The 22,130-nt window shown below is 44.3% G+C and overlaps 1 protein-coding gene across 11 annotated transcripts in view; it reads left to right on the plus strand.

Moving 5' to 3' along the window:
- csmd3b (CUB and Sushi multiple domains 3b) overlaps nucleotides 1-22,130 on the plus strand; it is a 140,729-nt gene that overhangs the window by 80,516 nt on the left and 38,083 nt on the right. For 9 of the 11 annotated variants that reach the window (XM_049750685.2, XM_049750686.2, XM_049750687.2 and 6 more), the window contains 12 exons: nucleotides 2,731-2,808; nucleotides 5,635-5,722; nucleotides 5,812-5,936; nucleotides 10,670-10,791; nucleotides 14,114-14,217; nucleotides 14,335-14,447; nucleotides 18,736-18,918; nucleotides 19,085-19,411; nucleotides 19,911-20,105; nucleotides 20,680-20,818; nucleotides 20,929-21,116; nucleotides 21,245-21,433. In XM_049750685.2, the coding sequence (XP_049606642.1) occupies nucleotides 2,731-2,808; nucleotides 5,635-5,722; nucleotides 5,812-5,936; nucleotides 10,670-10,791; nucleotides 14,114-14,217; nucleotides 14,335-14,447; nucleotides 18,736-18,918; nucleotides 19,085-19,411; nucleotides 19,911-20,105; nucleotides 20,680-20,818; nucleotides 20,929-21,116; nucleotides 21,245-21,433 (1,851 nt within the window). The remainder of the gene's footprint in view (nucleotides 1-2,730; nucleotides 2,809-5,634; nucleotides 5,723-5,811; nucleotides 5,937-10,669; nucleotides 10,792-14,113; nucleotides 14,218-14,334; nucleotides 14,448-18,735; nucleotides 18,919-19,084; nucleotides 19,412-19,910; nucleotides 20,106-20,679; nucleotides 20,819-20,928; nucleotides 21,117-21,244; nucleotides 21,434-22,130) is intronic. The other 2 variants (XM_049750694.2, XM_049750696.2) reach the window with 1 other exon arrangement.

Here is a 22,130-nt window from a genome sequence, read left to right on the forward strand (position 1 = left end):
TAGCCCTTAGGATGGATCATGCAGTGCAGCTTGTACAGCCAGCATTCCATCACCGCACACAAATAAGCAAAGTGAATAATGTGCTCTTAGGCCTTGGCCTTGTCAATTACTATTCCATCTCGAAGGCTTGAATCCCTTTGAATAATAGCCTTCTTTCAGTCAGCCTTAATAATGCGCCGCACAAGGGGGGGTCCTTGACACGCATGTCACATTCTACCTAAGGCACGAAGCGTGGAGCAGGTTACATGTGGTGCTTTGATGTCCTTCGGCCTGAGGTGCTCATGAGTCACGCGGGAGAAAGGAAAACATGTCCCACTGGTCATGGAACTGTATTGGTGATGTTACTACTATTATTATTATTATTATTTGTAGACAGAGATGTGTATTATACTGTTTAATAAATACAATCATTTCAAATAATATAATGCGATTCATAAATGCAAATTTTAATAATTACAGGCATTGGAGAAATTAATTTTAAAATGTTTTAATTACTGTATTTAGCCTCCTGATAGTGCTAACATGATAAGAGATGCCCAGGCGGGTCTATTAGTAATTTCGAATAATCAAGGAGACGTTTTGCGACTCCCCATCTCACCAGTATGATTTCAAAGACCTTTTGAGTTTTGTTTTTTTAATTATTGATGTTTTAAAACAATAATTGTTGCCTTCCTTGGATATTCGTGAATTAGCATTTGAGGCCTCTGGGCAATTACACAAAGGGAAAAGGGAAAAAAAAAAGCTATTAAGTGTGGATTAATTACGGCACAGGTTTGATCTTTTATTCATGTACGGATCACATCCAAGTGAATGCACCATCGACTGTGTATGAAGATGCATTATTCGTAGGCGATGGTGGTGGTGGCTGCGGCTCTTTCTCATTCCCACTGGTAAAAGGAATAAAGGAACATGAATTCCATTAAAGGCGGAATAGCGGCGCACTGCTGGAAGTTGTCAACATGCTCACAAAAATAAATGGCGACACAAATTTTTCAGTTCAGGTTCCCTGGAAATAGGTCAACTTTTGTCATTACTGCTGGTCGGAGTAGGGAGCGGCGGAAACTCGAGGAACGACTCGCCGTATGCGCCAAAACACCCATTTGAGACGTGGACTTGCTAGCATTTTTAAAACTTTATAAAAGCTGCCATATGCAAATTCAAAAGTAAAAAAAAAAATCTGTAATTTGGTCCCCGTTCAACAACACTAACATCAGTGAAAGTGAAATTCTAACGGTGCCAGCGTAACTAAAAACTTGGCAGAGATTCCGGCAATTTTCTCGTTCTACCTGTAAATTCCCCAGTTTTAAAAATGAAAACTTTAACCTCCTTGAAATCTCCCGTGTCTAAACCGCTTAGGCGGACTTAAAAGACGAGCCACTTCCATGCGTTGAAAAGCAAACGTGGCGTGCAGTCAGATGCAAAAACATCTGAGAAAAATAAAAACGGGGGTCCTTTGAGGATGTCTTGTGTTAAATACAGCATACTTCCCAATTGAAATAAAAAAAATGGCATTTCAACGGAGACTCGTATGTCAATCTAGCACTTCTAGTATGCAAGTCGTAAGTGCCAGGTGCCAACGATGGCGTTTCCTTGCCCAAAGGCGCCAGCTACCAATCACGCGCTTTCCTCGGCATGACCTATTCATGAGTTTCTGTGTCTGCGGGGTGTTCCGATCCACTCTTAATGAACAGACGACGGCGCAATCCTTCAACCCGTCGCCATGGCAAGGGTCCACAACGACTATCAGTCACTCAAAAAAATAAAAAAAAATGACAAGAGAATGGCGAGCATTATTCAACAGGGCAGCACAAAATGGCAAGAATGGAGTTTGAGTTCTCGTATTTTTTTTTTTAGCCGTGGCAGATAGTAATTGCCATCCTCACGTGGCCACATTAGAACATACACTAAGCCCAAATGTTGAGTTTAAACGGTGCTTGTTTGCGTGCCTGCCTAAATAAGCTCCTCAGAGAACGTGGTGACCTAATCATAAATGCTCGGCGTTGTTAAAATGTGACTTTCCTCCAAATAAAAACGTTTCAGCCCTCCGGGTGCCCCCTTGCTATTACACTCTTTTAATGTAGTCTATTAATAAATAAAAATCTAACCTAAATTGTCCTTAAGAAGCACCAAGCTAATATTAGACGGCGGAACGGCTTCTTGCCTAACGGAATTTGACGTTTGCTCTAATTCAATCCAGTTTTTTTTTTTTTTTTTTGTTCATTCCTTTGTTTGAAAAGAACCACTCACTTAGTTTTATACATCTTGCCCTCCATCTGCCGTGAGAACATCGCCATGGGGATGTTTAACTTTGATGCATATTCATGCAGGTTTTAAGACGCACACTAAACGCGGCCAATGAATTAGCTCGGACGGATACAGATTGAATCGGTTTGCAGACGAATATAAACTAATATTGTTTCTATTTAGTGGTCAATTGCAATAACTCTATTTTATTTATTTTTTCTGACCTGACTTTTGTTGTTATGTGAATGCGGCGGCAGTTACACCCTGACATAAAATTGATGTTTATTTATTTGCTTCTCATTTTCTGCTGAGCTTGCGTTCTTCCCTCTCTCAGCATTGCAAGTGGAGAAGAACTGTTCCCCCCCCCCCCCCCCCCCCCTTTCCTGGCTTGTCTCTTGCGTTCTTATTATGATTCTTATTCATACCTCTTTATCCAATCTGTTCTGATTTCTTTCTTCTCTCTCTGTCTTTTGTTCTCTTCTGCAGTGAAGCGCTCAGTAGATTTTAAGTCGCGGGGCGTTAAATTGTTCCCTGGCAAAGACTCCGGCGGCAAGTTTTCAATCTGTGAGTTCCCATCTTAATGTCAGTGTGGCTAATGAACTAACATGTGCTGATGGCCTTGCTTCTTCATGTCTCTGTCTTCCTTTTGCCTGCTTTTTGCTTAAAAATAATAAAATAAACGGCTTTTCAACACTTGAGTGCCTCAGATCAATCCAGTTTATCTGAAGCACAAATATGTTGAAAATCCTTTTGAAGAGTGACTTATTTTGCCTGTTTTGTTTCTTGTATCTGGATTTTGGATGGATGTGTCTCAGTTTGGCATGTCTTCCTCTAATCATGAGCCTGATCAATTTTCGGCTGACCCATTTAGAACTTTTCAATTGTGCTCCCTCCCTCCCTCCCTCGGTGCGTCATCTTTGTTCCCCGAATGCTACTGACAGTTTCCATTTACATTTAAATTCCGTTCCTTTGTCTGAAGCCGAGAATTTTCGCCTAAGTCATCATGCGCCTTAATCACTAACTTATAAAATCAGGACATATGAATTCATGGAGGTCTTAAATTAGCATGGAGCACAAATGCAAAGTGGACATTATTTTTAATTATTGGGGCATGCAATATTTTCTTTGTTCTGACCCCTGGATTGAAATAAATCCTGCCCGCTGGTCAGGATAATCGTATACGAGGGCGAGATGATCAAATTGTGGGCTGCAAATGCTTCACAGGACGTTTGACGGTGGTTAGATGGGTTGATATGATTCCATGTGGAGTAAAAGCCACATGGTTAGCTTTTTTTTTTCTTTTTTTCTTTATACAAGTGACTTGCCAGTCATTGAAGCTGTCAGCGATCACGATAATCACATATACTCTAGAGTGCTTTCACACATTTCTTTTTCAAATCTCCCTGTACTCTCTCTGTCAGACATGCTGTTTTGAGACATATTTTTTGCATGTAACCATGACGACGCACGCTATTATTTTTTCCCCTTTCACTTCATTGACGCTCATTCTGAGTCCCGCGGCCATGCGCGGACACAGTCGTACGGTCGTGCGCATCGTTCCAGATGCATGAATACGAGCCGGCGCTACAAGAGCGCGCTCGTCGGCGCTTTTTTGCCTAATTGGATTCCGAGTCCCGTCGTGATCTATTTAGGAATCCGATGTTTGCTCAAAGAGCACAATGTTGTCATCAAATAAGAATGAGCAATGTACTTGGAGAAATAAATACACACGCGCTGTATCTCTACAAATACTGTCCTGGGGCGGTTATTTACTCAACACCAGGTGGGTGGAAGCAACCATTAGTGGAGATGCATTTATTTGGCTCAATCATCTGCTGTTGCAGTTTCTCAAGTGAACTGAAAAGTTAACAAAAGTGACTTTTATGGAGATATGAAACAAAAGTTGGCCAAAGCACCACAACGGTTTGGAATGACTCCATGTCAGTCGACTGGAACGCAGTTGCTGCTGTTTTGGTTAGCAACCTTACTGCATTGGCACAAAAGTTATTTCAAATTCTTTTTCGGGAGTTCTCCACCGCTCCCCTTGTCTCGAATGTCCCCAATGCTGCTTGAGTGAGTCAAAACAGAGGCCCATTCATATTCCTAAGAGGTCGCCCAGTCACACTTCCACAGATGGCACTACCATGATCGCTTCAGATGTTCGTTTTCTCCTTTCTGACTAGTTTAGCGACCAAAATGAGTATGCACGCGTGTCGGGCGTAACCCGGCATTTGCCTCGACGTACGTATGCGCCACTGTGACGCCGTTTCCGCGCCCATAAGTTAGTCCCTCCGGGGTGCGCCGTTCGAATAGTCCAGATGGCCAAATTAGCCGCTCCAGCAAAGCAACAAACTAGCCCGTCGGCAAAACAACACGCGTGCATCCACCGCCACCTGCTGAGTGTACACTGACGCATTTTTTTCGCTGGCCACGACACCCCAAAACAAAGAAATGCCTGCTTGTAATGTTCATGTCAATTCTGCCACGTTAAGTATTTGGAACGTGGATTGTGTCGTAACATCGTCGCTATGCCAACGCAAATTGCGGCCGATTATTGCAAACAAGCCTGGCGGCTGTGACTCCCGACGTATTGTGTTTCTTTGACGAGTAAAAGTGAGAAAAAAATGGTCGGACCTTCTGTCTTGGAAACTTTTGACAAGTAAAGTCGCTTCCGGGCTTCCCTCCCAAAGCTGCGGGGGACCAGAAGACAAACACATTCATATTGTGAATAATAAGATATAACATCATGAATAATAGAGTTAGTCATTTATCTTTCGTTCAATGGTAACCTATTTTAGTGGATTTATGGCCTCATTAGGTATTATTTTCAACATGTTATTCAGATGATCTTCAACTTTTTTCCTTGCCACCATTTTTAGAGGCTTCCTGAAGGGACAACTGTCATGCAAACATGACACACCATGGGGTTGTTACTTATTCACGCAATGATGATATTCCAAAGATTTAACGGGGAGAGAAAAAACAAGTTTTGCTCTTTTAATCTCTCATTCCTGCCTTGACGCGGAAAACGTATTCTCCCGGCGGACAATTGTTTTTGTTGAAACTTTAAGGATTTTGTGTTTAATTTTTTAGCGCTAAACTACCTGCTGGTGTACTTTGTTCGGTTACTTTTTGTTTCTGTGTAAGTCGTGCCGGCGCCATTGTAAAGTAGAATTAGGGCTACTCCCACGAGAAGCAAGACCTCAACCGAGTCTGAAAAACTGGGTAGAATTTGAAATTCACTTTTCCGATGGCGTCTCCTTTAATCCATGTGGTGTATTGGAAGAATGTTTTTCCATTTGTATGTTCAGCCACCTGCTTGTCCGTGCACGAAGTGTGTATTTTTAAGCTAGCCGCTTCTGACTCTTGTGTCCCTGCTTGTCCTTGTAGTAAATGAAGGCGGTGTGCGCCAGGCGTCAAACTCTTGCCCTGACCCTGGAGAACCTGAAAATGGTAAACGCCATGGCAACGACTTCAGGTATTGTCTGCACTAGCCGTCACACATAGGTCTGCTGTTTTTCCTCAAAACTTTTTCTCCTAACTTGTCTATTTTTCTTTTCCACTTAGCATCAGCAGCCAGGTCCAATTCACCTGCGACGAAGACTATGTCCTCCAAGGCAGCAAAAGCATCAGCTGCCAGCGAGTGGCCGAGGTCTTCGCAGCTTGGAGTGACCACAGGCCCGTCTGCAAAGGTAAAAGAAAAAAATAATGACATGATTGATGTAGTTTATGGCAATTTGGCATTGACGTTCGGGTCTTGCCTTTCCATCGCAACCAAACTGTAAATAGACATTTTGGGCAAAACCTTGTTTGGCCAAAGAGAGTCCAGATTTAGACCCATCCTGGTTTTCCCGGGCTGGCCTGCACTCGCATACAAAAGCCACGCGATGCGAGACGAAGACAGAGGGCATCCGTCACTGTAAATGCCAAAGTCGTTTGTCAACGTTGGCCTTGGGATGGGCTTCAGACTCGGGGGCACGAGACGGAAGACAAAATTTATGGGGTGCACGTCCCTTTGTGGGAGAATGAAAGAAATTATTTCATCACTTGACTCATAATAAATCAGGCGCGTGCTCAAAGAATGAGGTAAGCATAATGGGAGATAAGGAGACAGTTGGATTCTTATTCTTAGGTCAGGGATTGTCGAACAGGTCTCTTCGTAAGTCGAGGTAATACAAGTCGACCTGAATGTTTGGCTATCACGCCCCCCCTCGGTTTCGCATTGGCTCCGCACCAATCAAGCCCATTATCAAAGTCATTATTCGAGATATTAGACTTCTCGATTCTGCCTGTTAGGGAATCATCATCACCCAAAGATGAAATAATGAGCATTTAAACGCCTACCATTAAGTCTGGGACGTGACAATTGGTTAAGAGCACTCCCTCCCGGGAAGCCACCAAATTTAAGAACGGTGATTTGTTTGCAATAAAGCAGCGGCGTTATGAGCAACTGCACAGCGGGCAACTTTGTTTGACATGACAGAGTGCTCCGTGCCGCTTCGCCGGTTGTTGCTTAGTAACAAGGCCATTATATTCTCGGCCTCGCCGTGCGATGTACACCACGGGAATAATATACTCCGGGTAACGCTTAACCGCATATAATGTTAAGTGGATGTACTCATTCGCATTATAATGTGTATCGTGTTTGTCATATTTATGTGGAGTATGAAGAAGGGGTTCAATGGTGCCACGAAATTCAAGGATTGGTACTTAGCCTGGTTTCCAGGTCAGGTTTCAGTTCCCATTTGGAACATTAAGGTGTCCAAGGAACCCTTTACTTTAATATTTGACATTAGAAATCTCTTTTTTTTAAATATGCAGGTGTGATGCTAATAGAGTCTTTGAGATTAGCTAATACATCTAGCAAGCGGGTTTGTCGAGATTATGCCGCCATTGGAAAAAAAATCCAGCAGCCTCGCCAACTGCTCTATTCTACCGCAAACGCACGTAATTCCTTTCGGCAATTTTAGCCGAGACGAGGCGTGTTGAGCTTAAGTTGGTGCAAACATGACTGCATTTGAAAAAGAAAAAAATATAGAAAGGGAATTGTGGGCGGATTACGCTGTCAGCGAAGGTAGCATCACGGTGGGCTCCGGTGAATGTAAATGTCGCATCAGCTCTTCTTCTTTGTCACAGAAGAAGCTGAATGGAGCCAAACGGGCATTTTATCTTTAAGTCACTTGTACTGCAAAAAGATTTGTTTTCCTTCACCTCCCTATTACATTTGTTTACTGCATTTTCACGATCAACATGCACTCAGAGAATCATCTCAACTCACTTTGACCTAGTTCCTGGCTACCAACATGCCAGAATATGGCAGCAAAGCACATTTTTATTGCATTGGCCAGGACACAAAATCAGCATATTAGCGAGTTATCAAACAGGCGATTGAGCGCGACATCGGGAGCACCGTAATGGCCAAAACAATGCAATTAACTCAAAGCCGCAAAGTTCAATAACATCTGAGGATTGACCTTTTCTGTCTGCGGCACCTCGTGTATAAAAGCGCTCAAAAGGAAGCAATCTGTCGGCAAAGCATCCGGCCAGCTTTTTAGAATACGCTCATCTGTGTGCTAAATAAATGAATAAAAAAATGTAACGCAAAATAAATGGAGAGGAATCGTAATGATCATTTAGTCGCTGTGAAACTCGGCGAGAATAAACAAGGCAGATTGTCCTTCTGTCCACACTGACTATACTTTTTTCAAGACAGACGGACAAACGTAGCAAGAGTCCATGTGGCTTGTTGATGAATGGACAGATGGTGAGGCCAGCGAGCCAGAACGATGCGTGCGCGCGCGCGTGTGCGTGCGTGCGCGCGCGCTTTTGTGTTGATTCGATCTCCTTCAATCGCCAACCTGAATGAAGGATGCCTCATTGTCTACGTATGTGTAAAAAAAGAAGTGAATCACTGTCTCTTAAGACAAGTTTTTGGTAGGCGCCGAGCCATTTACAGTCGACGCTCGGGACGCCTTGCCAACTTAATGATGTCATCAATCAGCCTCCAAACCGATTGGTCCATCCCTACTTATGTCGACGGGCTGCTTCAAAGTGCTCGTTTGGGAGTGCAGCTGCCTAACATAAAAATAAAGAAAAAGCTTTAGATATTGGACTTGAAACTTTTCATCATTTACAGAAAAGGAAAATGTAACATGGCCGACGTACTGTTTAAAAGAAGGACGTCCATGTGATATTAGCCTGGCTGTTTGCTTCTAGAGTAGATTGCCGACTCCAAAACTTTATCATCGTTTAAAACATTACACGTTTTCTGCGGGGGAAAAAGTCCCAAACACTCACAAGGACACTCTCGTAATTAAAACCCCCGAAGCGTTTTTTCCCCCTTTTCCCTTTTTTTTTTTTTATGCGTCCTAAAAATAAAAGATGCCCTCCAAAGCTTTTTATCATGAAGATGAGCCGACCTGCCGGCTTTACCTATCATATCCTTGAAATAAAATCCCCCCGGCCTTAAATAATGCATTCCCATTAATTACACTTTGTTCCACTGGTGTTGAAATTGCCTTCCTCAAAGAACATTTTACAGGTGTTGATTCATGTCCTGTATACTAAATTTAAAAGCTGAGATGGAATGTCACTAAATTTCATGATCGACCCCACATGAGATACTCCTAAAGTGATGGCCCAGAATAATTTGCATGGTGTCGTTGCTGTCACGCTAACGCCGCCGCATATCTATGAAGTCACAGTAGCTGTTTGAATGCACAAGCGAGATGAATACGGTCCAATAAATCCCTTTTGCTTCAGTTGTTTCACGACACGATAAATCGATTGCGTGCAATCGAGCGCATTTAGAATGATGATGATCATCTGGGCCAACCAGCCTAACAGAACTTGATTCCTAATCAGCTCTGTTACCAGTTTATATCTCCGAAGTATGTATGGCGTCGTCCTTGGTGCGAGATGTTGTGGTTCCAGGACCACCCAGTAACCTTGAAGGTCAGAACTCCTGGAGAATGTCTTTTGTGCTAGCATGAAGAACTAAAGAAAAAAAAATTGTGGATTCCTGCGTTAATAGACTAAGATGAAGACTAGTCATGAAAGAGAGTTAATTCTTTTTATGCTGTTGCTATGGCAACACAGAGCCCCAATCGCCTTATTGCATGCCAATGTTGTGACCATCCATTCAGGCCGCCCTGATTGAGCTGTCAAAGTGTACACATGCATACTTTGTCACATGCAGATGTGTACGCATGCACACACACACACACACAGACACACACACACATTACATGCCGGTATGGGTGTATAGATTGCGGCGAGCCAAACACGAGAAGGTCGAGAGAAGATGCATTGCGTTTGAGCGGAACAATCAGTCAAGGGTTAGTTGTGGAGAAGCTGAGGGGCTGAGGGTCACCACGACACACCGGGGGGCTATAGATCGTCTTAAAGGGTCTCTTACTTGTTCCATGGAACACTTCATGGACGCGCATTCTTTGAAAAAACACCCTGTGGGATGATTCAGTGCAGCGGTCTATTTTTCAGCTGTCAAAAATTTGCAGGGAACCAAACCCTTAGGTTGCGTTCAAATAGTAATGTACTCTATACAACAAATATATATATATTTTTTAAATGTATATCTTTGCATATTGTTTATTTTTATTCAACACATTTTCTGTATTGGAAATTGATTTAATATGAATGAATATTCTCAGGCGCTGCCCAACTTGCCCAAAATTCCCCACCGCCACCGGTTGCCTTCTTCTCTAGTGTGATCCAAATGTAAGATGTTTTAAATGAAATCATTTTTTTGTTTTGCTGTTACCGAGCCATGTAAAGAGAATCATTTAACCACAATATATTTGTGCAAGGCCTCCATTGAGAATTTCAGATTAGCATTGGCAAAGATGTCCTGTTTTTTTGTTTTTTTTTGTGTGTGTGGCGCCTGTTTCACTAGCCGTGCGCCGTGCGAACAAACTAATTAAGGAACAAACGTCGCTTCAAACCAAGCAGAAAATTACCTCCCGACTCGACCCGGGACGAACCAAGGACGGCGTGAGCTGCGCTTCTTGATGGTCACACTATACTCCACCGAAATGAGACTTTATTTGGTGTGTTAACGACGAGTGTGCATTATTTTCAGACGAGCTTATTATGTCATCTGGCTGTAAATTAAAACGTGGAAGTTATTGTGTCCTAACCGTGAATTGTAACGTGAATTCAACCACTAATGCGCTCCATTCATTTGTTTTATTTTACGCTTGCGTGAGATCGAGTTGATGCGCATTCCTATCTGTCAATAGCGCCATTCCGGCTAATCCTGCGCTACTCCGCAGCCGATCGTCTCCAATTAAGCGTGAGAGATGTCGGTGACCTTATCGATATCTTCTAGCTGACCCCTCCGTTTGTGTACTCAGCAATGTTCGGTCAGATAAAAGTTTGAGAATCTCTTTTTGTTGTGGTTTGACAGTCAAGACGTGCGGCAGTAACCTTCAGGGACCCTCGGGGACCTTCACCTCGCCCAACTTCCCCATTCAGTACGAGAGCAACGCCCAGTGCGTTTGGATCATCACGGCATCCAATCCCAATAAAGTAAGTAGCTCTTGAAATATCTCTAGTCCGGGGTTTTACGATTTCATGCAATCTTTGTGGAATTAATGGTGGTCTTATTTGAAATTATTTAATTATACATTGAGGTTCACTGGTACAGAAACTTGTCTGTCCATGTTAGCATCCACTCTAACTTTAATGCACATTACAAGCATGTACACGCTTAGTTCACTGACATGCTTTAAATCATTGAAAATGCTACTCGATAATAATTGACGAAGATTATGCACTTATCGTAGACATGGAGCGCGGCTCTGCCATTCGTCGGCCTCGCGTAGCCGCCTGGATGAAAGAAAGCCGATTGGTCAGTTTGATGTCTCGAGAGGAAGGTCGATTGCTATTTGCGTGGATACATTTACTTTTATTTTGTCATACTTTACCTTTTCGGTCTTATTTGATTGCATCTGAATTCGATTTGCTAATGTAGTTTATCAAGAAAAATGGTGGTAATTTTGCCAGTATGGGGAAAAAAATAGCAGCCGTTAACTTGACGACTAATAGTTTCATCACGAGCTGTCATTGCAGTTCCGTGCGTGAACGACAATAAAAATGGCCATGTTTTAATACAATCCCCGAAGCAGCCGGCGATAAGGAATGACGCGTGAGTGACAAATCCTTTAATTTCACTCCTAATATCCTTCGGTTTTCATTTATTTTTTACATCCTGGCAGGTTTTTTTTTACGTATTCATATTAGACTCGTGTGATTTGCCACGTGAATTAAAGATTCATCGTTTCAAAACGTGATATGTAAATGTTCCATATTGCTCATGGATTTTGTGTCAGCGCCATCAGTCATCGTTTTCCCGCCGGGGGTTGAATTCGAAGAAGATCCCGCAAAGGTTTTAATGCCAAAGTAGAGCATCAATCAATCTGGTGGGTGGGGTACTTCTCCGACATATTTAAAGTTCTGAAAGTTCAGAAACAATCCCCTAACTTTTAAGTCACCTGAATCCTGTCTGTACTTTTTAACCATGTGACTAAATTATGCAATCCAATTAGAATGTGTTTTACGATTTGATGTGTATCTAATCCTTTTGGTGATTAATGCCTATGTATACTATTTTTAGTTGAATTATCCTATATTTTTTGACAGTTTAATGTTACTCCTAATAATATATTCATAATATTAATGTCATTATTTGGCATGATGTGATCTAATTTGAATTTAGATTCCTTTTTTTTATAGTATATAAAGCGAAGATGACCTCGGCCAATTATCCGAAAGATACATTCCAGTGGCAAACGTACAGATTTCCACATGTTTGAATCCAAGCGGAGCAAGTTTAATAGCTGGGAGCGTATTTGCAATGACTTGCTCTTAATGAGCAAGCACACTGATGGGTGAAGGAGGAGCAGCTTGCGGAGGAGGATATTGGATCTCGTGAGAAGGAAATAAAAAATGAACACCAACATCATCCAAAGACGACGGTAGAAGAAGAGAAAGGTGGTCGTGACCCGCACCGGGCTTGGAAATTGTCCCTTCTGAATTCTCCTCACTTTCTTCATTAAGGAGCCCGAAAGGATCAAATTACTAAGAGAGGAAGTGTCGGGTGTTCCACTCATGCGTCCATCTGCGAGGATGAGGAGCGGCAGGTTTTCTTCACGCCGAGCCGTTCTCTCTGGTTTCTTTCCGTGGCCGCTTTCTCTCTCTCTCTCTCTCCCCTCGGCTGGGGTTAAGTGTTAATGGCCTTCTATGGCTCTCTGACGTTATTGCTTCATTTAGTTTGAGCGGAATGAGCCTTTAGAGCCAATTCATTCCCCCTCTTCTCATTTAACCTTGGGGATGGCGGCGCAGTAAGGCCGTTAGCAATGCCGCCTCCTTCCTCATCGTTCTTCTTCATCCTCCCCCCTTCTCATTTGCTCTATTTCATTGGCTCCCTTCACGTTCCCTCATCTGCCCCCGCCGGCCGCCGCTGTCGGAACGCGGCGAGGCTCGACCACGCGGCCGCCGTGTTGAATATTCACTTAATGGCACCGGTGCTCACAGTTTTCTACTCAAATGGCCATAGTAGATTCAACCAAAAGTTACTAACTAACTAACTAACTAACTTTTTGATTGTCAATCGGACTGCGGTACTCCAACGATAATAATCGACTTGGCAAAATTTCCGCCTACCCGCTGCTGTGCATCACTTCCTCTACCCTCACTTGTTTTTTTAAAAAATGTTTTACCGCCACAACCAAAGGTGGCGCTTCATCATGCAGAAATTCAATTCTGCCGGCTCATTGGCCAGCAACCGTCGTCGGACTGGCGAGAAGCAGCAGCGGACCGTCGAGGACGGTGAAGGGAAAGACGAATGCTCGCATGGCCTCCGACCGATTAGAGGCGAGCAGAAATATGTACAAGCGCGCTACACCGAAAAGAATTCGTTACGTGTGCCTTAAAAGCCCAAGCTACAGTTTTCACGTTTATTTTTGTCTTTTCAGAGTCAACCTTAGTAGTTTGCTCATGCTTTTCGACGTCATCTCCACGAGAAAGAGGCTCGAGGTGCAGCCATTTGTCTGCATACTAATTGCTGCTGAAGCCATGTTGGAAAAAAAAAAACAGCCCACTGATTGGTGAAAAGACAATCATTACCATTAAGAAGGCAAATTAGCAAACGCTAAAGCTGCAGCGTGTGTTGGCATTGAGGTCACGTCAATATTTCGACTCTTTTAACGGCAAATTGAAGCCAGCGAGATGCTTGTGAAGTCCACGAGCGGGATATTGAATCTGGAAATCTGGAAAAATTCCCCTCCAGCAAGAGAGCGGAAGGAGAGAGAGACAGAGCCAGAGAGATAGAACGAGGGAGCAAGCGAGCTTTCAATCTCTCCCCGAGGGTGAACTCAAGTTTGAAATATTCTTACGCAGTTCTCGGCGAGCATCAAAGATGTGCTCATTATTATACACCCCCCCCTTTCCTCCCGCCTCCCTTTCTTCCCCCTAGTGACCATCATCTTTCTCCTTCTCGGGTTTCCTGTTCTTCTCTCTCACATGAAACAGAAAGTGTTGGTTGAATAATTCCCGATCAGAGTCTTGCTAGATTTGTGCTTCTCTTCACCTTGATACATTTGTGAACTCTTTGGGGCATTAAAATTCCCGAGAGATCTTGGGCCTTTTTTTTTATTCAATGATATGAGCGTGTGCTTTATTTTGTGTAGGTATAATGCCAAATGATTTTTTTTTTTTCAACCATGGTTATGGGGTGGCACGGTGTACTAGTGGGTATCATGTCTGCCTCGGAGTTCAGAGATGCAAGGTTGGATTCCCGTTCTTCTCCGTCCTTCCTGTTTGTAATTTGCATTTTTCCTGTATGCTGCAGGTGATCCAGATTAACTTTGAGGAGTTTGACTTGGAGATCGCTTACGACACGCTGACCATCGGAGACGGCGGGGAGGTGGGGGATCCGACCACCATCCTTCAGGTGTAAGTAGCATGGCTTCATTTCCCGCTCGGGGGAACGCCATTACGAGCGGCGATGATGACTGTGTTGGAAATGAGCCTTTCATTTGCAATTAGACTAAAATGTCACGTCTTTGGCAGTCTGTCGGGCAGCTTCGTCCCCGACCTGATCGTTAGCATGACCCACCAGATGTGGCTCCACTTGCAGTCGGACGAGAGCGTCGGCTCCATCGGCTTTAAGATCAACTACAAAGGTGCGTGCGTGCGTGCTCGCCATCAAAATGTACACAAAAGCTAATCAAACAAATGTGCATGTTGTCAAGTGCGCAACCTCTTGAACGTACATCTCGGTGAGTGAAGAGCTCGCGAAGTACAATTCCTCACGGGTAAAAGCCCACAGCGGTATGCATCCTCACGTTTTCATTTTGCCTCCTCATATGGTGTTGTTTTCCAGCAAATAACTTGTCCCTCCCTATTTCCTTTGATGTTTCATTCTTTTGTTTTATTCTTGCTTCTCGGTCTCTCTCGGTCTCTCTCGGTCACTCCCTCCGTCTGATTCGCTCGCGTTTCTTCCTCCCCATGTTTCCATTCCTCTATTATTAATGCCAAGTTCACCCACCTGGTAACACTTGGTCTCTGCTGCCAGCTGCAATGCACACACACACACACGGACGCGCACACACACCCCCCGCTATAGATTTGAGGCAGCACTGCAACATTATTGACATCACATTTGCATTAAAGATTCAGTGAGTTTGTGCCCGCAATATGAATACACCAATTGGGGCTGCACGATCCAAACATGGCTCCATTCCACCGCTGAGATTTTTTTCTCCTCTGCACCCGAGCACATGTATAAATTTGCATTTCAGAATTTCAGCAGCCCGAATAGCATAAAAAGTCGAATAAAGCCATCAAATATTATATTGGGCTTGAGGTAGTATTCCTCTTTGAATTGGTTAATATGTAATATCTTGAACAGATAAAAAGTATTACTACACCGTAATTTTCGGGGATGTTCCCCTATTTTCCCGAGTCTTAATTCCGTCTCATCTGAGATTTTATTTTACGTTCTTCATCTGCTGTTTTATGGCTTTTAATATGATTTTTTTTTTTTTATTAGCACCAGAAATGTCCAGTGGGTTTTTTAACAGGGTAATGGTGTCAGTCCTCGTGCAGGCTGAGCTTTCTTTCTATTTTTTTTTTTTTTTTGTGGTTTAACAATCCAGCTCGCTCATAGAGAGACTTTGAGGAATAGGCACTTCACAAAAGTTTCTCTGATTGCATTTAATGTGTGGGCAGGTTCTCTATAGACTCAAGCATGTAACTCCACAAGCTCTCTTGAAGGAAAAATTTGGGAGCTTAACGTTATTGCTGACTCGTCCAAACGAACAAGAATGATGCCCCGTCGTATCGTTTTAATAACAAGGAGGATCAGTCTGTGAGAGACCAACAGGATCTAATTTAATTTGGCACTTGGCGTGTAATTTGGAGGAGAACAAATCTTTTATGAGCATTGCTGAGCTCATTAAGAGACGCTTGTCACCTGTAAAATACAGACGAGGAAAAAAAAAAAAAAAAAAAGTTGCTCGTTAATGCTTTTGGGTCCTTCAGCCCCCCCACAAAAGTGCCATAGCGTAGGTCGCTAATTATGAGTATCTTAAAAAGCGCTCTTGGTGGATAGCGAGAGACCATGAAATATGACTTTATAAAATATTCAGTCATGGCATGCCTATAAATTTGACTAAGTTTACAGTCGATAAGGTTCCCATTGGGCATCTGCGTTTGTGCTGTCGAGGTAACCCGCGAAGGACGAACCAGCTTACTTCATCACAAAACCGTCAACGGGCAAATTATTTTTTTTTGCTCATGAATTATTGACCTGTGCTGATAAAGTAACAGGAAGCAACCGCGTTCCTGCTGGCGCATACTACATGGACATTCATTTCTATTTCCCTTCTCTCTGACGATGATCTCGTGTTGTATTTCTGGCTCGCTAGTGATTTTTGCTCGCGTCGTCGCTACTTTGCTTCCAACATTAGCTTCTTTTGAGGACAGTCAGAAAACAGAACAGTTTGAAGTACAGCTGCCAAGGTCAAAATGATCTCTGCTCTCACATCTTTGCAAAAAATGACTCTCATCTGTAAAATAGACTGTCAAATTGTAGGGCAGTTGTTTTAAAGGCGTCAAGGAAGTGAGTGTCTGATGTTCCTACTTCACAACTTTGTCCAGATGTCATCGCACTTTCTTTACGGCTTTGATACTATCAAAGATGATTCTACTGAATACCGCAAAATAGCCGCATTGTAAGCTCCACCAAAATGCCGTAGCGAACCCTGTAAAGACAACTGAGTGCACATAATTATATCTCAATAACACCCGACGCCGGAGCGATGAATGGGTGTTAAACGTAAGCGCTGTGTCTGTCTGTTCTCCAATTACACAGCTGTTATCTCACTTTCCTTGAGGCTCTGATATGACCTCAAAAGCTGGAAACGTTCGCATCGTATAAAGTAGTGGCACAAGTGAGTGCTGGCTGTTAACCTTCATCATTTACAAATGTTTTTAGTTATATATATAATTAAGGCAATTCCTGTTTGGTGCTGTTCATACAGAACTGTGTCGATATATCACTGCTTTTCACAAGCCATTTAAAAGGGCTGATTTCCTACTACCCCTTTATTTATTTATTTTTTACCTAATCCCTTAATGCATCCTGGTCTTTGTTTAGAGCATGTAAAATCCCGGAAAGGGGACTTTATTGCACGGAGTAAAAGCTCAGAGCACGCTTCTTGCGCCATGCTTTTAGCATTCTAGCAGCCAGATCAATTTTACAATGGTCACAAAAGCAACCTGTCCATTTTTTTCCTTTCTCCCCAAATCTCATTATCCTCCCAAAATCTATTACCCTTCCCTCTTGGATCTTTAAGTGTCATCGCATGGCGTATGCGCGTGAACAATTCGGCCCTGGCGTGATGGAATATTTATGCGAGTGGCGAGAGGAGAGCGGCCGGTGCACTCCCCTGACACGTTGTTGTGGAAAAAAATGCGCCTACTGTACATGTGCGTCGTAAAGACACCTTGTTCCACACGCCGCATACACACAATGGCTGTCGTACTGTAGAATTATTCCTACAAAAGTCATTTGTTCTCCGGTCTTGTGCGTCGGGCGCAGTGATTGGTGGAGTCGGCGCCTCTCATAAAGACGGTGTCATGACGGAAATTAATGCAATATATCACAAAGCACACAAACACACACAGAAGTGTACATGCAGCAAAAAAAGGCAACCTCCCCCCTCCCATCCGGTAAATAATAGTGGAAGCGGGCAACAAGAACCAAAGGGCCAAATAGATTCCCCACAAATGCCATTCGGCAACTTTTTAAAAAAAAGACTTATGGCGACACGGTGGCATTTCACGCAGACTCAAACGGGGAGCCGTCTAACCTTATCGCCAGACGGCCCACGGTAATTCCTTTGAAACGCTGCGCGGGAAGTGATGGATTCGAACCCGGAGTCGTTTGTCTGATGCAGCAAACGCAGACGGCGTTCTTTCCACGCCGGGAGAGCGGCGCAATTTAATGTGACGGGCTTTATTCGTCTGCCTCGCAGTTGAGAGGATTCAGGGTTGAGTCCCACGTTGTAAAAACATTTGACTAATGAGGACGTCAGTAAAAAAAAAAAAAAAAATAGATGAATTGTGGTTTTATAGTTGGTTCCAAAGTACGGCCCATTTGCTTCTTGTAGACTTTGACAGTCTACAATTTGACTTGTGCTGCTAACTAGCATTATAAATTCACCCCTTATACATTAGTTGGAGGGTTAACAAGAAAATGACTCAAATCTGGCCGGGTTTTATGGAGCCCATATCCTCCTCTTTATTGGATTTAGCATTGACTTTGCTCTATATTGCCTGAGGCAACAACATTGCAATATTTTTTTTCCGCAGCCATTTTTCTCTCGATCCTCAATAATGTCTACATTCCCATGTTTTTTCTTTTCTTTTTGTTTTTGGGTGTTACATTTCTCTGGGTGGCTGCTTGTGCAAAAGGCGACCAACGGTGAGTCACAATCCAAGCGCCACATCTTAACGAATGTGAGGTGTGCCACCTCGTTAAAAATAGAAAGCGATGAGGCGCAGGCTTCTTTATGTTATCGTTTTTTTTTTTTTAAAGCAGGTCTCCTGTGAGGAGCAAAATCCACAAACGCCTCAGCCCATCTCTTCTCCCCATTGGTTTGTGTGTATGTGTGTCCCACAGCCATGTCCCAAAAGATTTTTAAAGGATGTATTTCCTGTTCCAATTTAAAACAGTTTCCAGGTATTTTTGTCAAAAAAAGCCCAGAGGATGAAGAATTATAGCACATCTTTTCATCCAACTCCAGTGATCCCCTGTTCATCGAGGGAGTTAGGAAAATCCATTATCTAAAGAGACCGTATTTAAAAAATAAAAAAAAAGACATGTCGTTTCCATCCGAGATATGAAAAAGTCTATTTCCCTTTCAAAAATGAAATACAAATGCGAGAACGTCAACGTCTTTCCAGAAATAGACAAGGAAAGCTGCGGCGATCCCGGGACGCCCCTTTATGGAATAAGGGAGGGCGACAGCTTCCTGAATGGCGGCGTCCTGCGCTTCGAGTGCCAGTTTGGGTTTGAGCTGATCGGGGAGAGAAGCATCTCCTGCCAGGACAACAACCAGTGGTCGGCAAACATTCCCATATGCATTTGTGAGTTTTCCCCAACTCTCGGCGCCTGCTGCGAGGCTGATAACATTCTATCTGACCGGTCGCCATGGCGACCGAGTTTGCCACGGCTCGGAGCAGATGATGACCGGCGATGATGTGGCCATGAATATTTAACAGGAAGCTGCTTTGTGTTCTCCCCCAACTCAAGTCCCCTGCATGTCCAACTTCACGGCTCCTTCTGGAACCGTCCTCTCGCCCGACTATCCGGAAGGCTACGGCAACAACATGAACTGCGTCTGGCTCATCCAGTCGGAACCGGGCTCGCGCATCCACTTGGCGTTCAACGACTTTGACCTGGAGGCGCCCTACGACGCGCTCACGGTGAAAGACGGCGAGACGGGCGACACCGCCGTCGTCGGCAGGTTCTCGGGCGCCGAGAGTCCCTCTCACCTGACGTCCAACACCAACACGCTGAGGCTGGAGTTCCAAGCGGACCACTCCATGTCGGGGAGAGGCTTCAACATCACCTATAGCAGTATGTCACGCTTCTTCTCCCTTTCTGGCTATCATGACTCTGATGTTTTTCGCCGAGCTTCCTCCACTTCCCTACGTCCAGCTCGTAAACACCGGTGTCCCGTTTGATTATTTCCGGGCCGCCGAGCTCGTCATTTACTTCCCCTTTTCGGGACCGTTTCGGAGTCGGGACCGGAGCGACTTGTAATACGATGAAGTGGACCATATAGCCCAAGGCGGGCACGCTCGCATGATTTTTATCAGCGACCCGATTTGCTTTGCTATCATCCGCCCGAGCAAGCGAGTACGCGTTCGAGTAAAATCCTAAAAAGGACGAGCTGGAATATGGAGCGGATAGATTACAAGGGCACATATTTTTCAAGGCCGACGCTTCCAAGTCGTGAAGCCGAATTTAATCAAAGTGGAGATGCCTGTAAAATATGAGTTTTATCCCGTCTAATGACATTTCCAACCACAGTCCAATTCTATCTTTGTCCCCTTGTAACTTTTCACCCCTAAAGCGTTTGGCCACAACGAGTGCCCGGACCCTGGCATTCCAATCAATGCCCGCCGCTTCGGAGACAGCTTCCAGCTGGGCAGCTCCATTTCTGTGGTGTGCGAGGATGGCTTTATCAAAACCCAAGGAACCGAGACCATCTCCTGCCAGCTGGAGAGAGGAAAGGTCATGTGGAGCGGGCCCATCCCCAAATGTGAAGGTAAAATGTTGACTTTTGACAATTGTATGACCTTGAAAAAGTACACTTATTGAATCTCATGAATATTCGGAACTCCTGTTTTATTGCCACCTGCACGGACGTCATGTCAGCTTGTTCGGCCGACAACTTAACTAGTTTGCACCAAGTCAACAGTGCTTGTGTTCTTCATGTGTGTTTTTTTCCTCACATGCATAACTGATCTGAGAACGAGCGATTTGAGAAAAGTCGTGAGCTGCGGGCGCCGCCGCCGAGATGAATATTTGGATTTGGGCTTTAGTCAGATTGGGTCCATCCGTCACTGGCTCCCCCAGCACGAGTTAGTGTTACAAAACAAAGCAACTCCGCCGCTATCCATCTGCTGCCGAGCTGCCACTCGGGCGGGTAGGTAGTTGTGTCCAAATCCAGGAGAGACTGCGTGGAAATCTGTCCAGCACCAGAGGGATCGGAACGAGCTTCTGTCCACTGCGGCATCGAACAGTTGGCGCGGTTCATAGGCAGCGTGTAGTGCTCCCAACTGGGCCGGCAGCTGGGATGACCTCACAACTCATGGCTATTGTCCCGTTTCTTCCTCCAGCTCCATGCGGTGGACATTATTCAGCCCCCAACGGAGTGATTCTGTCCCCGGGGTGGCCCGGTTATTACAAGGATTCCCTCAGTTGCGAATGGGTGATTGAGTCCGAACCCGGGCGATCGATCAAAATCACCTTTGACAAGTGAGTGCCTTCAAAAAAAAAAACACTAGCACACCGTGTTGCACTACTGAACGCTATGCAAATAATTGCGTCAAAACGTCAATGACGCCAATCTCAATCTTTCCCCGCAGATTCCAGACAGAACTGGGTTACGACTTCCTGGAGATCCACGACGGCCCCAACCTCCTTTCTCCGCTGGTGGGCTCCTTCAACGGCACCCAGGTGCCGCAGTTCCTCTTTAGCAGCACCAACTTCCTCTACCTGCTCTTCACCACCGACAACAGCCGCTCCAATGCCGGCTTCAAGATATTATATGAGAGTAAGTACAAAAAAAGCTTTGAGTGACCTCGCAGTAGGTGTTTGGAATCGCATCTCGAACCCGCCAGACGTCCTTTCTAACCTTGATAGCTTCTGTCAGCATTCACCGCGTATTATTTTGTGTTCCAGGTGTCACGGTGGACAGCTACTCGTGCCTGGACCCCGGGATCCCCGTCAACGGGATCCGCTACGGTCAGGACTTCTCCATCGGGTCCACGGTGTCGTTCGGTTGCGATTCGGGCTACAGGCTGAGCCACGAGGAGCCGCTTGTGTGCGAGAAGAACCACTGGTGGAGCCACGCTTTACCAACTTGCGACGGTAAGAAAAGCTCATTTTATGGTCATAATGTGGTCAATTATGTTGCTATGTTCTTACAAAGCTGTTCCTGGAATTCTATTGTAATGACTGAAAATCAGCAAATTCCTAAAGCCGTGTTTAAAAAACGTTTCTTTCCAGCTCGCTCGCACATTCTGTGTGAGCTGATTGATGCAATAAGACTCTTTGTCTTGACACTAATGCGACGTTGAGGGTTTTTTGTTTTTGTTTTTTTGCCGGAATAAAGAAAGCAACGACAGACATCGGAACTGACAGCAGATGTTGAAGCTGAACCAGCGGGAAAGGGAACCAAAAAAAAAGAAAAGACAATCAGAATCCAAATTTCTCACCCAGCTCAGCATCCAATATTCAGAGCTTCCTGGCAGCAAAGTATAAATAAATAATGTTGCAGTTCAATGCGGACGCGTGAGCTAGTGTCAGAGCACAAGTGTCAAGTGTGTGTGCCTTTTTTGTGCGACGTGGACTCAATCTCACAACTTGATCAAACTTGTTTTTTTCTTAGCAGTGGATAGTTTTCTGATTGTGTGAAAAAAACAAAATACAGGATTGCGTTGGAACATGCTGTGGCTTTGTTTGCAGTCTAAGCATGTTTTCAATATCCTGGCGAGATCGTTTGCGGCACCGTCTCCCGGAAGTCCGCGATAATCTGTGACCCCTGCGCAAGGTCCTTCTTCCAACT

Source organism: Syngnathus scovelli, chromosome 19 (genome assembly GCF_024217435.2).
Source record: "Syngnathus scovelli strain Florida chromosome 19, RoL_Ssco_1.2, whole genome shotgun sequence".
In the NCBI taxonomy this organism is placed as follows: Eukaryota; Metazoa; Chordata; class Actinopteri; order Syngnathiformes; family Syngnathidae; genus Syngnathus; species Syngnathus scovelli.